Raw genomic sequence first — 15,582 nt, 5'->3', positions numbered from 1 at the left:
CTCCTGAGAGACCAAGTCCCCAGCGTGCCCGCAGCTGTCTGCTGATAGGAGATGAAAAACAGCCACAGGCTGAAAGGAAAAACGCCTCTGGGAGCTGAGAATACAGGGTCTGGAGGAGATGGACAGGCTGTGAGTCACGACAGGGACACTCCCACATTAACACCAAAGATCGCAGTGGCTGGAACCTGATTTTGATCAGGCCTTTATATCCCAAGAGCTTAGCACAGAGCAAGGCCCAGAGACCAGGAAATGAGGGGCAGAAAATGAAAGACTGAAAAGCAAAATGACTGCCTCCAGCCCAGCCCCTGGAAGAAACATGGGAGGAGAGAGCTTCCACATGGAGCTGATCGGGGAGTGTGGCACAGGGCTAGGGAGCAACCCCCGGGCAAGGACAGGACATCTCGGGTCAGGAGTTACAGTGGGGGCTTGTTGGGGTAAAAAAAGGAGCTCCTACACCCTTACAAGTGCCACACCTGAGTAATACGACAGCTTCCCCCTTAGGCTAGCATGAGCCAAGTGCAGCTTCTCAACCCTGTGTAGAGCAGACACACATTAATATCATTTTTACCTAAATGTCTAATTTAGATTAGATATTAGGAAAAAAAATTCTTCCCTGTGAGGGTGCTGAGGCGCTGGCACAGGGTGCCCAGAGAAGCTGTGGCTGCCCCATCCCTGGCAGTGTTCAAGGCCAGCTTGGACACAGGGGCTTGGAGCAAGCTGCTCTAGTGGAAGGTGTCCCTGCCTGTGGCAGGGGTTGGAGCTGGAGGAGCTTTAAGGTCCCTTCCAACACAAACCAGGCTGGGATTCTATGATTCTAATAATCAAGTTTCTGCAGGTTTTGTGTGGGCTTTTGCACCCCATCAACAGCTTCACCTGGGGTCTGAGAAGCTCCCCCCAGCACCCCTCAGCTCCCTGTGCTGGGCGCACACCACAGCAGCTCATGTTTGGACTTCTCATTGGAATGGCTGGAGCTGATTTTAAGCTGCAGTGTTGCTGCTTTCAAACAGATGACTAATTTGGTGTGAGAAACTAATTAACATAATAAACTAGTCTAGACTTCAGACGTGATCTCAGGCTTCTCATTTGCTGTTGCAAGCTCTCCTTTGCCTTCAGAAGAAAAAAAAGACTTCTTTTCACTTCCTCAGGAATAAATCAGGCAAGAGGTATCTGGGTCGCTCCACGACACTTGGAACCCACACGTGCCTGTCCTACCTTTTCCCCCTTCTCAGCTCAGAACCAGGCTCTCATGGGTCTGGTTAAGGCTTGGGGCAGGCAGCACCTTGTGCAGTCCTCCTTGTCCTACCGGCTCCCTCATGAAAAGAGCATCCCTGCCCAGCTGTACCCTCCAGCAATAGCAGAGGTTGCAACAATAAGTTCACGTGGGGAGGGCTCCTGAGCTCCAAATAGCATCTGATGTAGGGGACTAATACATGATCTGTGTATTTTATAAGACTGCAACGTAACCAGAGCATGCTACAGACAGACAGCTGCGTTTTATTGTCCTGCTTTAAATTAAAGGGTAGAGTTTGAAGATGGGGTACAATTTTGCCACAGCAGCGTGACTGCAAGAAACCACACGGCAGTCCTTTGGAAAGCAAAGCTTCCTCTGTCATTTCTGCTGGTTTGGCAAGCACAATTACCAGCCCGTTTTAAAATGTCACCCCAAAAGTCTCATTATCTACAAAGAAAACTCCAAAGTCACTGCAATGGATTTCAGTAGCTCCGGCTGAACTCAAACACCTCCTACACTCGGTGCCACAAACTTCATGTAGCCAGTGGCAGCACTTGCCCCAGAGCGCTCACAGCCAGGATACTGCACCACTCCAACAACCACGGCCTTGCCAAGCCTTCATGCCCAAGACAAGCAAGTCCACCTCCCCTCTGCCTATGCACTTCCACCCAAGACCTATCAAGAAAGAAATGGTGGACAAAGGCTTCTTCAGGAGAAAAAGATAAGAAAACAATTGGTACCTTAGGATCTACAAGTGCTCCAGCCTTGATAAGGTATTTCACAGTTTCCAGATGGTTGTTTTCTGCTGCTTCCATCAGTGGGGTCCTCTGGTCTTCAGAGCAGGAGTCGATATTAGCACCAGCCTGTTAGGAGACCAAGGCAGATATAAGGACAGTTACAATCACTGCTGGTGAGCAGAGGAAGGATGTGTGAGGAGTGATTTAGTAGCAAGTTTTTTAACTGAAATTTAGCCATATTGAGCAGGGGAGAAGAAAAGAAAAAGGAAATAAACCCAAGAAAGAAGACAGTGCAATTCCACCTGGTTTGGGAACCAGCACACAATGCCTGCCCTCCCCCCTGCCTTCTACAGCCAGTAACCAGGGCATAAGGAAGCCAACAACCGGTATTAAATAGCTCTTGTTATTAATGGATTTTGTACTGCTACTTTCTAGGTATCATTTGGGAAAAATGAGCTTCCTCCTTTCTCCAGCAGCTTTGATTTCCCTGGTCTGTAATTTCTATGGACACAATGAACAAAGCAGCCAGCTCTTCTCTATGTCACAAGCAGCGGGAACAACTTGCTGATTGCAACAGAGGTAGAAGCTGTAAAAATACTCCTGGAGATTGTCTAGCTATTCCTGTGCAAGTCAATGGCAATGTTTCTGCAGAGGTCTCTGAGCATAGGTCAGTTCAGTTCTCAGTTGAGCATGGAGTGCCTTGAACCAAAATCTTACTCTTTTCCAAAGTACTCCTGTGTTGTGTGTCCTGCCTGCTTTAACTCTTTAGCTTAGCTCAGGAACCCACCCAACACCTAAAACCAGATCTCTGAGATAGCCCAACTGCTGGCAGGTCACACATGCAGGTACACGTGTGAAGCACAGACTTGCTTACAGCAGCGACATGCTGACTCAGGTTCACCCCTTCCAGGTGCCTCCCACTGACTGCATGTGTTTTGATCACTTTAAAATAGCAGGAGCTACTTAAACCAGACCTGAGAAGATGCATTTCAAGTTTAACAAGCTGGGGACATGCCCAGCCAAATCCTGTTCTACTGCAGTAGTCAGACATGAGGGAAGAGACAAGATGATGAAGGATTCTGGAAACAAACCAACTCTACTGATACTTAATTTGTTTGTAGTAGCTCAAACATTTTACTCCTTTTACTCATACAAGTCACTCTGCTGTCTTCACGTGCAGTAACCTGAGTGAGAGCAGCAGGGTAGGCCCATAGCTGCATCTTCAAACTGCACTTTGTAAGTCTCTGACTCCAGATGCTGAAATGCAGCAACCCAGCAGGCTTGTTCTCAAAGCCATGGCATTGCTGCTTTCTCAAGAGCCCTTTAAGGTTTCCCAGTCACACAGGGTAAACAGAGCATCCCTCCAGTCACTCCAGGTGATAAATGGCAGGACAAAAAGGAAAAACTCTTAACTTTTTAAACCTTTCTTTTTCCTTCACATCATTTTGGAGTGGATTCAACAAAAGCACTCCTATGTCTTTGACCATCTTCCCTCCATTAGAATTCAAATCTCAGACAAGCAGCTAAACTTGCATCTGCCCTTCTCTCCTTCCCACATGCAGGACCTTTACCCTGTAGAGGAAAATCCTGCTGGATTTACTCAAGTTTTGATGGCAGGGAAGACAGACGCTGGCTGCCAGGCTCCAGAGCCTACCTGCCTTTGTCACAAGGAGCCTCTTGGCAGCACCTTGAAGATGCCCTGCAGCCTGCCTGCGGTCCGCCTGTGCTGGCATATCTGGCAGCGCACCACTGCTGGGTGTGATGGGCACATAGGCTCCTACACGCTGCACAGTGCCCTGCACTGAAGCTTCACATGCTTTTGCCATGTGGGCAGGAGACCAGAAACCACAGAAAATGGCTTGTATAGCAGAACAAGTGGAGACAGACCTGAATCAGCATATGGCAGATGTCCACATGGCCAGACTCGGCGGCAGCATGGAGAGGGGTTCTCTTACTCTGATGCTCCATTTTAAAGTTGGGGTCAATGCCGTCCACTGGAAAACAGAGCAGGGATGTGTTCAACCACCATTCAGAGATGAGACAAAAGGGTAACAGAAGAACCAGGTCTCAACTAAATCCTTTTAAAGGACAGGTTCCTGGCCCATCCTCAGCCCTTCTCATGTCTCACTACCCATTCACACCAGAAAGCCCTCATGGCACCCATGGACATTCAATATGCAACAGCCCTCAAACCAAGAGCTTCAGAAGTTTAAGACCTTTAAGCCATCACAGTTTCTATACAGGCCTTCTCCTTCTACACAGGGTGTCTCCCCATCCCTGGCAATGTTCAAGGCCAGGTTGGACACAGGGCTTGGAGCAAGCCGCTCTAGGGGAAGGTGTCCCTGCCCATGGCAGGGGTTGGAGCTGGATGAGCTTTAAGGTCCCTTCCAACACAAACCAGGCTGGGATTCTATGATTCAGATTCACAATTCACCATTTCTCAGTGCAACAAAACCAACAAACACTATACAAAAAGGAAAACAAAAAAATTGCTTTGTTTAAAGCAAGAGAAGCTGGAAACACCGAAGAGTCAGAACCACCTGGCCTTTGTGTCTAATCACTAGTAAATCCAATTAATAGCAGTGATCCTCGCTGCATCCTTGCAAACACAGTGCTACAAAGTGGATGGAGCTTCTCCAACTACCAGAAGCTGGGGATGTGACCAGAGACTCTCACAGCTGTGCAAAGACTGACAGATTATGATGACAGCCAGACAAAGATGTCTGGGCATGATAACATGTTGCATATGATGAGGCTGTAGTTAAATATCAATGAGTAACACTTTTGTGCTATTGAAGACACGAACAATGAAGCTAACACTTGGTAGATGGAAAAAAAAGAAGAATCTGATAAATGAAAAGAACAGAAAGCATCCAAAAATGTACTGCAAAGTACTGGAGTGGAAAGGAAATGATCCCAAGGAAACAGTGTGTCCTTCAAAAGGGAGATTCCTCAGGAATATTTGTGGGTAAAAACAAGCTCAGCAGCTAAAAGTCATCTGGTGACAGACACCTACGTACCCCCTAAACAAACCCCTTGTATTGAAGGGCTCTTCCTTTCTGCTCTGTTGCTGATGGACCTCACCATAAGCTGACTCCCATCTTTTTACCTCCCTACCGGATTCAAGTACCTAACCATCCCATTGCACGGAGAGGAAAAGTTCCATCAGACTGGAAACATTACATGTAGGTGTTTTGGGGACAGAAAGAGCTTCTCTGGATAAAACTGGGCCCAAATGTAGAAACAAGCTGGGAGCAGGTCCGCATTTCACAGAAAGATGAAGCCATTTCCAGTGACACATCACTTGCAGAAATGGCTTTCTCCTCCAACTCCACTCACAAGGGGCAGTGGGGAAGATGACGTGCTGCCATGCTGGGAAGTGGACTCTGGCAGCTGCCTGGCAGGAGCTGGGAGTACTGCCAGACACACAATGTCCTGGGAAGGAGCCACCTACCCAGCATAAGCAGGACTTTTTGTAGCTCTCCTTGCCTCGCAGAGAAGTACAACTGCTTGGGATGGAACCGTAACTTCTTGGGCCTGCAGGAGTGGGAAAAAGAGGCACAATTAATACCCACTGAAGAACATTTCTGGCATTTCACCCCATCCCACTGCTAGCCCATGCGCGTTACAAAGTCTGTTCCTACAGAACACCTCCGGAGCACCAGCAAAACACAGAACAAGGCTCCAGAAGGAGATCTTAAGATCCAGTTCCAGCTGCAGCCAGCCTTGTTCTAATGAGAACTGTTACCCATGAGTGCTGCTCATCAACAAATTCTGGGTATTACAACTGTAAATGGGAATTCCTCATAGTTATAGCTATGGTTGGAGGGCAGTGAAAAACTAAATCCTCCAGACAAATCACTGAGAGCTATAACTGTTCTGAATCAGTCATTGGGGGGGGGGGGCGTGACAAATGACTGAACAAGAAAAGGTCTGAGCGGGACCACCATCCACAGAAGCTAAATCTCAGTCTCCTACTAGGTTAAGCAACTTTGCTGGGAATTGGAGAGACACAATGGTCTGTTTCTTACTTTTCCGAGTCCAGGGCAATCAGGGCACTTTCCAGAGTTTCTTTAACTGGTCCCTGGGTCAGGCTGGTGGAAGGCTTTGGGAAAACTGAAGACCCAGCTATGTCAAACCCCTCAGCAGCTGAACTTTCTGGCTTGTCTTCCTCTGACAACCGCGTCCCAGTGGCACTGAAGAGACAAAATGAGAAACAGCCAAAGCACAACCATTAAAAATACCCAGCAGTATGGATCTCGTGCCAAAGAAGGGAAGGAAATGGAGTTTAAATAAGTGTAAGTGAAATTGAAACACAAACCAATGTATTTTACAGCCTTTCTGGTAAGAACTTGCCCCAGGAAGTTGCACTGCCTATGAGTATATTTTGATGGATTCTGTGCTACAGGAAACCAAGGAATGTGCGGAAACAAGGAACATAAAGGCCACCAGAACAGATCAGACAGAAGTCAGAGCACTGTTCAACACACGGATGGCTGTTTTTTTCCTCTGCATTTTCATCCTCTCTTTATACTTGTGCCAATTTGTGCAGGGCAGGAGCTACAGCTAGGTGTTGCCTCAATTTCCCTCTCACTTAGCAGACCTGGCGACATAAACTTATTCCACTCTTATTCCATTCTTAACAATAAGAGGAAGGGATGGTTTTAACTCCCGAACCCCTCCTATCTTCATAGCTCACCCTGCGGCCACTGCACTCTTCTCCAACACAGCAAGCAACACAAAACACACCTGCAGATTCCTGCAGCTGAGTTTGGCTTGTCAGAGAAGGAGCAGAAAGCACTTTGCTCCATCAGGAGCATCCAAATGCAAAGCATGGTCTGGCACAAGATTTGAGATCACTGTGTGCTCCCAGGCTCACCTCCCTGTCGTGGTGTCAGCCCTTCCCTCCACAGAAGCTGGTTTCTGCTGCTCGTAGGTCAGGGACACCGCTGAGGTTGTGTCTGCTTTTGCTATTGTCACCTCCTTTGCCTTGGAGGCCTCTTCCCCGCAGTGTGGGCAGTAGCTCATGTCGTTGACCTGGGAGGCACAGTTCTTATGGAAACGGTGGGAGATGCTGCTCTCCGGCTGACACTCCATGAAAGTGCCCTAAAAGAACCATAGAGAAGAAATTCACACCTTGGTCACTTCGTGCCTTACCCCTTCCACATGCTTCATCCACAGATCTCTTAAACACTTCATTCATCACCACTCTTGTCCCTGGCGCTTCCAATACAGTAAGCAAGCACTGCCACTTCTTTAGAAGAGAACAAAACCAAGTTAATGGGGAAAAAACTTGGTTAAGGACTGCAAAGCAAGTTCTTTAGCTGTGCTTGGGAAACAGAAGCAAGAAGTTCCGATTTCCAGCTCTTTCATCTAACGCTTAAGTTCTCGCTTATGCTCCCAGAAGTGCCAGTGTACTGTAAGGATGCCCCAAAACTGGAAGAGAAAACTTCAGACCTGTGTGCTAAGCCAGCATTAACAATACCTGACCAAGCTGTGCACCAACCATTCCAGGACCTCCATGAGCACAAGTAAACCAGCTCTTAATCCCCATGTAACCTCAAGTATGTGACTTCTCTGCCTGGCCCCTGTCTGCTGTTTAACCCCAACAATGTGGCTGACTGCTCCTTCAACAGACTTGCCCTAAAATTATTTTCCCTTTCCAAGCAAAGTGTTTCAAACTGAACTGAAGGACCCCAGAACTCAGAGCCCTGTGATATCCGTGCTACCTGAAGCCCTGCTGTGCTCTGTGCTCTTAGTAATGGAGAGCATAGACAAACCCCCCCAGGTTTACCTGTGAGCTATGGGAACTACATGAACCACGGCTGGTCACTGAGATGTACAAGTGTGTAAGAAAAGACTAGTTAAACCCCACTCTTCTCCTGAATTCATGGCTCTCCCAAGCAATCTAATTAACTCTGTATCAACTCTGCAAAATGCCTTGAAGGGTTTTGTGGATGTTAGCCATTAAATGATCTTTGACTCAGCATGGAACCCCAGGATGGCTCCATTTACACAGCAATGTTTGAGCCTACTGTAGCATCTTTCATTGATTCATCTTCAAGAACACTGGCATCAGACTATTAATCCTCCTCACACCCGTGAGGCCCTCAATTGGTGTTTTTCAGCTTTACCAACAGGGAAACTAAGATGCTGACAAAGTACTGGACCATTAAAAGCCTCAGTGGCAGAGGTGGAAGAAGCAGATCTCAAACACTGCCTTGTTCAGTGCCATCACTCAGGTTCCCATCTAAACCATCATGGGCAGGTGGGGGAACACTGATGTGTGCACACAGATTCATTTACAAACCAAGCTAATACAATTTCCGATGCAATTGATCTGTACACAGAAAAAAAAAAACCCCAAACAATCCTTGTTCCAAAGAAATTCCTACGGCAAAACTTCCACTGTGCCAATTCCCAGTGAAAACCCTTCAGTAACACTCCTTGGGGTCTCCAGGAAGATAAAGGTGACAATTGCAGCTACACGTTCCTGTTTGAAAACACCACCTGATGTGCTGTGGAACAAGGTGGAGCTGATGCCAGGAAGTCAGTAAACCCCTGTAGGCACCACTTCCACCTTCAGCTCTTCCAGCTACTGCGACAGGTACCCCCTTCCCTAGATTGAGAGCACGGACTTACTGCAGTGCAAAAGTATCCACAGCCAGGGCAACACTGGTGTTTCACCATCCTCCCTCTATGGTCCTCACACAGCACCAAAAGCTGGACTTTGTTAGACGGGCGCATCAGTTCATACTTAACCACACTGTTTGTGCATCGGCCCAGCTGGAACAGGAGAAATTAAAGGAAATGAAATTACTGGAGACCAAAACACTCTCTGTGCTTGTGCGGAGGAAGATCCTGCACACTGCCTTGGTGAGCCCTGGCTTGTTCACAGTAATTCAGACGTGTGCCAGATAGCATTAGCAGTGCAGCAGGAAGCTGGGAAAGCTGCTCTCACAGGAAGAAATGCATCATTTACTAACTAACATGCATGTGGACCCTGAGTCGTTTGTTCCTCGCAAGAAAAAAAGGGCTTTAACTGGAAATAGGCAGCAGCCAAGCAGCAGCAGAAGGGGCAGTCCCAGGGGCCTGACTCACCCAGCACAGCTCTTGGCTCACCAGGAAGAGCTGGGTGTTGGTGACCACGAGAACAAGACCATATGCACTAAATCTTGTTACTGCTCAAAAGTTAAGTCACAGGAAGATAAAGGGAAAAGTAATTGCTCTTCATTGCCAGTGAAGTTATCATCTCTGCTGGTTCCAGCACTGGCCCCTGCCCACACCACAGGGGTGAACAGTGAGAGCTCCAGGTGTTTTCTGAAGGGTTTCACCAATGTACAGCTCTGGGCTTTAAAAGCTGCCTTCTGTTCACTACCCTGTTCTGTTAAGACAGTGGGCTGCATAACTGGGGTTCACTCTTCCCAACCAGTGTTACTCAGAAGCACCAGCTCTTCCTCCCGCTGCCCCCAGTCACACAACCACAACCTCTGCACATCCCAGTTGCCACCTGCATGACACAACGCTGTCTGGGTTCCCCAAGTTCCCCCTGATAACAACCTTGGCTTCCCCAGGTGCTTGGCAAAGGACAGTTATAGAAATACAAACGTGAAAGGCTGCTACAAGGACATGTCCCTGCTGAAACCAGTGCACCATTTACTGTGTGCTGCCATAGAGCCCATGGGGAACACGGTGCCTGCTCATCACCAACAGCCTGTCTGAGCTGAGGTTTCATTTTGCTGCTTTTTCTCAGCAAAACTGGACTTCCCCTCCAGTTTTTGTTTTAAACTCCACTTCTCCTGCACAATCAACACCCCTGCCAAAAGACAGGATGGATTTTAACTTTGGCTCATCCTTCACTCCTCACATCTTTGATCCAACTTAACCCAAATTCCACTGCAAAGTCTACCTGTGGTTTGGACACCTTGGCTACACTCATCACTGAGACACCCAGAGCCCCGGGGCTGCAAGGGTGGCCAGAGAGGACCATGCTTTGATTTCTACTTAGGAGCTGAGGAAATGGGATTAACACGTGCAAAGCTGCATGTCCCAGTGAGGCAGTCCCTGCATCATCATGTCACGCTGTATTACTTGTTAGAAACTCTAATGAAGTACAAAATGATCAATTGCCATTTTCCAACCATCAGAGAGTGCAGCAAGGTGCTCAGCACTGTTTCTAACATTCTCCAAGGACATGACAGGCTGGAGAACCCACTATTCACATGGATAACATAACATCTATGAGTCACTTATCCCACTATGAAAAAGAATCTGACATAAAGCATGGCATTTGCTATTCCTGTCTGATTTAACCAGGGTCAGAACTGTCAAACCACTACAGAGACAAGGAGAAACTCTTTCATATACCTTTAATTTTACATTTAGAAGCCCTGGGGTCCCCCTCTCCCGAGTGTCCAGAGCATTCTCTCTTTAATGAATCTATTTGGAAATTCCTTTCTCTATAGATATCACCAAGTACTAACAGAAGCAGAACTGGGCTGCCAGTCCTTTATTATTTCTTGATTATTCCTTTCTCCCTCCATCCAGCCTTCTCCTGGGATCCTAGAGGAGAACTAGGGATATTCTCACTCCTTATTCTACTACCAGCAAGTACCAGAGCACTGCAGTGTGACTGCAGCTCAGCTGAAGCTTAAAGGAAACCCAAGTGCCACCCAGTAAAAGGATGATCTCCCAAGACTGTTCCTGTCCTGCAGCCTCACTTTACAGACTCTGGGAAGGAGTCACTTCTGCCACTTACTTCCACACTTCTGGTCCTAGCAGGCATCAAGAGGCATGTGGACCAAAAGGCATCGAGTGTGATCGTTTCAGCCAGCCAGACCTGGAGGCTGCACAGGGTTGCCTGCACAAGAAGCTTTGTAACAGAAGCCTCTTAGGGAAGGAGGAAGAGGAGGAGAGAGGAAGACTGGGGCAGAACGAGCTGGTGGGGAGCATGCCAAGTTCCCAAAACTCAAGAGCTGAAGGGCTGCATCAGCTCCTTGGTAGTCAAGGGAAACCAGCTCTGAGCTTCCTCTCATTGGGTTTTCTCTCTGTGATCATGCTGATGTATTTTAGCCCACTTGGCCTGAAGTGTGGCAGTTCCATCAACCTAATCCAGCTGCACAGACCAGGACAAGCAGGAGGGATCCACCCAGAGCCTCTCCTACTGCAGATCACGCCATCTCCTCCCTTTGAGGCCTTCAACCCAGCCATGCAACACATGCAGAGTGCTGGAGCCCTCAGCTTAGCGAGCAGGGCGGCCCTGCTGTTGCCACACTCCAGTGGGTTCCCAGCCTAGCAGGCTCAGAGCCCTTGTGTAACCCAACACAATGTTCCTGGGACACCCTTTTATTCTTTATGTCTTTGTCCTGAGCAGCAAAGTCTGTGAGAAGCTAGAAGACAGACTCCTACCTCATTGTCCATGCTCTCTGTGGCCATGCACTGGTTGTTGGCTAGCGTGGTGATCTCTCTGCTTTTGGGGGTTTCCATTCGACAGCTACAGAGGGGGACTTCCTGGAGCCCATCTACTTCCATTGCTTCAGGACCATTGGAAAGACCTAGAATACAGAAGACCAATAAATCAACTCTGAAACTCACTTCTAGGAGAAAGGATACATCCACCAAGCCCACCCGCGTCCTGTGGCACTTAAGCATTCCACATCCTGAAACACTCTCAAGGCATTATCCAAATCCTGTAAACCATTCTTACACCAGCTGGAGTTGGCAAAAGCATCCTGTTCTTTCCTACAGATGACTGTGCTGACATCATGAGTAGTAAGTTACAAACAGTTTACTCAGAGAAAGGAAAAGCAACGATGAAGTGCAGACTCTTATCACTCTTCCCACCTGCCCCACAACACTGCTCTGGCACTGGAAAACTTGCTGGAAACAAGGCAGAGATGGAAATCTAAGTGGTTAGCGGAGTGATAAATAGAGAAGAGCAGGAAAGCACAAACTTCTATTTGCAGAGGCTTATTACACAGATGGGAAAACAACATTCCTGGGACGATTTGCTCTCAGCCAACCAAAATTGATTTCTTTTGGACAGGGAACAAACCAGGGAAAAGAAAGCAGCAAGATGCTCAATGTTCTTGCCTTCTCCTCATCTCTAGCTCTCAGATTCTGGACATTTCTAAAGCTATTTAAAGGTGGGCAATGGCTTTTGAGTGGGCTCACCACCAGATGTGGGGGCACAAACTGAATGTCCTTATAGTTCCTCTGGCTTCAACTCAATCTCTGTCCTGCCAACAAAAGGGTTGCTCCTAGGCCTGCACTCCTATTCTGTTCCTACACAGTCGTACCATCTCTTTGCAGTATTTTCACCACAAAAGCAAAACCTCATGTATTTATCTGCCTCTGGATTGGGTCACCCTGATGTGTCCCAAGCTATCCCTATCACAGCTCTACGATGGGATTAAGTCCCAGGGAGAAGGAAGCTCCTATTTCTTAAGCTTTTGAAAGGATTTATTTTGCTGCAAAGTGCCAAAGATTGACTTAACTCCTGAGGGAGATTCCTCTTTGGCTACCCTGGCAATGGCAGCATTCCCAGCGCAGCATCCCCCCCCCAGCCAAGTACAAGCCCCTTTCATCCCATAAGGAGTTTCCTTTAGCCAACAACATGCAAGCTCAAGCCTAGGGAAGGGATGGGATATTTCAAGCTATACAAGCAGAGAAAGTCCTTGCAGTTTTCATGTAAAATCCCGTCAAGATGTTAAAGGTTTAAGAGCTTTTTCTAGGACCACAAATCACAAAGCTCATCCCTCGCCTTCTGAGCTGTCACCTTCATAATCTTTCTGACATGCAGAGGCTCTGGTGAAAGCATCCCTCATCCGCACTGACCCTTCCGTGGTGGGGAACACTCCCACCTGCTCTTTGATGTGCCTCTATCAAAAGAGCCAGACAACCTCTGAAAGTGAAAGAGCGATGGGGAGGGGGGGGTTGCAGACTGAGGGATCCAGGTCAGCCAGGAGGAGCTGGATCCGCAGTGTTCAGCACTGGGAACAGCAGCTGGGAACCAGCACCCAGGAACCTGTGTTAGCCCGTCCTCTTCCCAGGGCTGAGCAAGACTACCCAAGGGGCAGTGGCAGTGACGTGGGGAGATGCCGTATGAGCATTCTTCCAGGAATGGAGTTGTTGAGCAGGAAAGGAGGGCTGGGAGAGCACCTTGGAGCCCTTCATGGGTATCTACCAAGCTCCACCCATGCCTGGCTCCCCATCCTTGCCTCCATTCCCATCCCTATTTTCATCCCCACCTCTGTCTCCATTCCCATGCCCATTTCTGTCTCTGTCAACATCGCCATCACTGTCTCTATCCCCATCCCTTGTCTCTGTCCCCATATCCATGCCTCCATCCCACCCCTGCTTCCATCCTGTCTCCATCCCCATTCCTGTCCCATCCTGTCTCTATCCCCTTCCTCATTTCCATCCTCAGCCCCATCCCTCTCTCCTCCCTGTCCCTACCTCCATCCCCATCCCCAATCCTACCCCTCTCTCCATCCCCATCCCCATCTCCATCCTCAGCCCCATCCCTCTCTCCTCCCTGTCCCTACCTCCATCCCCATCCCCAATCCTACCCCTCTCTCCATCCCCATCCCCATCTCCATCCTCAGCCCCATCCCTCTCTCCTCCCTGTCCCTACCTCCATCCCCATCCCCACCCCATTCCCATTCCCATTCCCATTCTGGCTCCGCAGCCGCCAGGGGGCAGCCGGGCCCCGGTGCGCCCGTTGGAACAAAGCCCCGGTCCTGGGGGTCCCGGTTCCTCGGAGCAGGGGCGGGGGGGCTCGGTCCGGGGGGCCCCACTCACCTCCCGCCGGCGAGGAGAGGATTCCCTTCACCCGGAGATCCAGGGAATCCAGGGACACCTCCATGTACTCCATGCTGTTCTCCTGGCCAGGGCCCTCTCTGCCTCCCAAGGATGATTTATAGGCTTCGGCACCTTGATGGAAACACACACGTATTTACACTGCTAAACCCAAGGATTAACAGTAAAACACCCAACTGGCTGCAAGCATGTGCGGGTGTGAGAGCCATGTTTAAGCCAGTAGGCTGTATGCAGGCTCCTCAGAGAGGCCAAGAGTACAGATGCACATGGAATTATGGAAATGCAACATCTGGGCACGATCGACCTCTTAATTCCTCCTGTCTGATCAGACAGAATTCCCACTTCCACTTAGGCAGGTAACAACAAAAGAAGAACAAATGAGACAAGCTGTGTCTCTGAAAGGCACATCTGCCTGCTGCTGTACTGCTTCGGCTGCAGAGGCTTAAATGGCACAAGAAGGGATGAAACTAGGGCTGAGGCATCCTCCTGCTGCAAAGGGCTGAGGGTAACCTCCAGGCAGGCAGAGCCAACCAGCTCGTCACGGATGTCACCAAGAGGATGAGCCAGGGAACGTACAGCTTAATGGGAGGGGAAAACCAGAAAAGCCAAGTTCTGGCTCTAAGTGAACAAAGCTGCTGCTTGGGAAGAGATTGTGTGGGGATCCCTCAGAGCCTTCATGGGAATTGTCAAACTCTTTGCATTCCCTTGGCTTTGCTTCCTCTCCTGGGTTGCTTCTCCCACTCTGGCTTGGCCAAGAGACTTTCCTAAGCCTGGAAGACTGGCCGCCACCTTCACTGAAGGGGCAGCAGCCCAGTCTGCATCTGATACAAAGAATTAGCTATTTGCTCTGAAAGGGATCAATGGCCTCTACTTAGTCTTGAGAAAGGGGCTGGTTTGGGAGGAAGAGGAGCAAGGCAGATGACAGCCAAACCCCAGGCACAGTCCAGAGACTGAAACGTGGTCCTTTAGCTACTTCTGGTTACTTCAGAAGTAGCCACAAATCTGCTGATAAAAAAATGGCCTGTTTGCAAAGAATTAGCAAGCATAGAATAAACCCTTTGAAGGAGATGGATGTGTGAAACCTTCAAAATGAAGCTGAAAGCACAGCTTCACTTCAGAGACTACCCACTTATTTTTACTCATGTCATTACCTTTCCTGATGAAGTGTCCCTTCCAGCCTGCACTCCTGTTCTCCCCAGCCCACAGCTCTCAGAAGACAAAGGCCACTGAAACCTCCTTTTGAGCACTGGGTAACTTGAGTCAAACAAGAACAACCACCTGAACATCACCCACACCACGAGAGGGGCCAGAGAGGCAGCTCATTACAAATGCTGTGGTGCACACATAATCTGCATTATGTGTGAATATAACAACGGCCATTCCGTTCAGCTGGACAAACATCCATACAAAGCAACTGAGCATCACTGTTGGGTGGCTCTTCTTTTCCCTTCTGCATCTAACCGCGCTCCCTGAGCTCATGGGACATGAGTCCACATGGACATGAGTCCACAAGGTTTTTATTTTAGATACTCTCAGGTTAAAGGGAACACATGAATAAAAAGATATTCCTCCAGCATGACAAGGATAAAGCCACCTCATGTGTTCTGCTGTCAGGGAAGATGCAAGTTCATGCATGGGTTTGTCATACAGCCCAAAAGGATGCACAGAATCATAAAATCGTTTGGGTTGGAAAGGACCTCAAGATCAACTACTTCTAACTGCCCTGCCATGGGTAGGGATGCTTCACCTTAAACCATGTTACCCAAGGCTCTGCCCAACCTGCCCTTGAACACT

The 15,582-nt window shown here is 48.7% G+C and overlaps 1 protein-coding gene across 16 annotated transcripts in view; it reads right to left on the bottom strand.

Moving 5' to 3' along the window:
• EHMT1 (euchromatic histone lysine methyltransferase 1) overlaps positions 1–15,582 on the bottom strand; it is a 115,022-nt gene that overhangs the window by 19,364 nt on the left and 80,076 nt on the right. For 13 of the 16 annotated variants that reach the window (XM_061479737.1, XM_061479741.1, XM_061479742.1 and 10 more), the window contains 8 exons: positions 13,771–13,902; positions 11,377–11,522; positions 8,611–8,754; positions 6,848–7,074; positions 6,000–6,164; positions 5,423–5,505; positions 3,856–3,962; positions 1,972–2,094 (listed from right to left, as the gene is read on the bottom strand). In XM_061479737.1, coding sequence (XP_061335721.1) covers positions 1,972–2,094; positions 3,856–3,962; positions 5,423–5,505; positions 6,000–6,164; positions 6,848–7,074; positions 8,611–8,754; positions 11,377–11,522; positions 13,771–13,902 — 1,127 coding nt within the window. The remainder of the gene's footprint in view (positions 1–1,971; positions 2,095–3,855; positions 3,963–5,422; positions 5,506–5,999; positions 6,165–6,847; positions 7,075–8,610; positions 8,755–11,376; positions 11,523–13,770; positions 13,903–15,582) is intronic. The other 3 variants (XM_061479732.1, XM_061479743.1, XM_061479728.1) reach the window with 2 other exon arrangements.

The sequence above is a fragment of the Pezoporus flaviventris genome, unplaced genomic scaffold (genome assembly GCF_033815535.1).
Source record: "Pezoporus flaviventris isolate CSIRO_AGI_PZ_B2104156 unplaced genomic scaffold, CSIRO_AGI_Pfla_v1 ptg000154l, whole genome shotgun sequence".
NCBI classification, from domain to species: domain Eukaryota; kingdom Metazoa; phylum Chordata; class Aves; order Psittaciformes; family Psittacidae; genus Pezoporus; species Pezoporus flaviventris.
The sequence above is the reverse complement of the archived record's forward strand: the minus strand, read 5'-3'. Positions and strand labels throughout refer to the sequence as shown.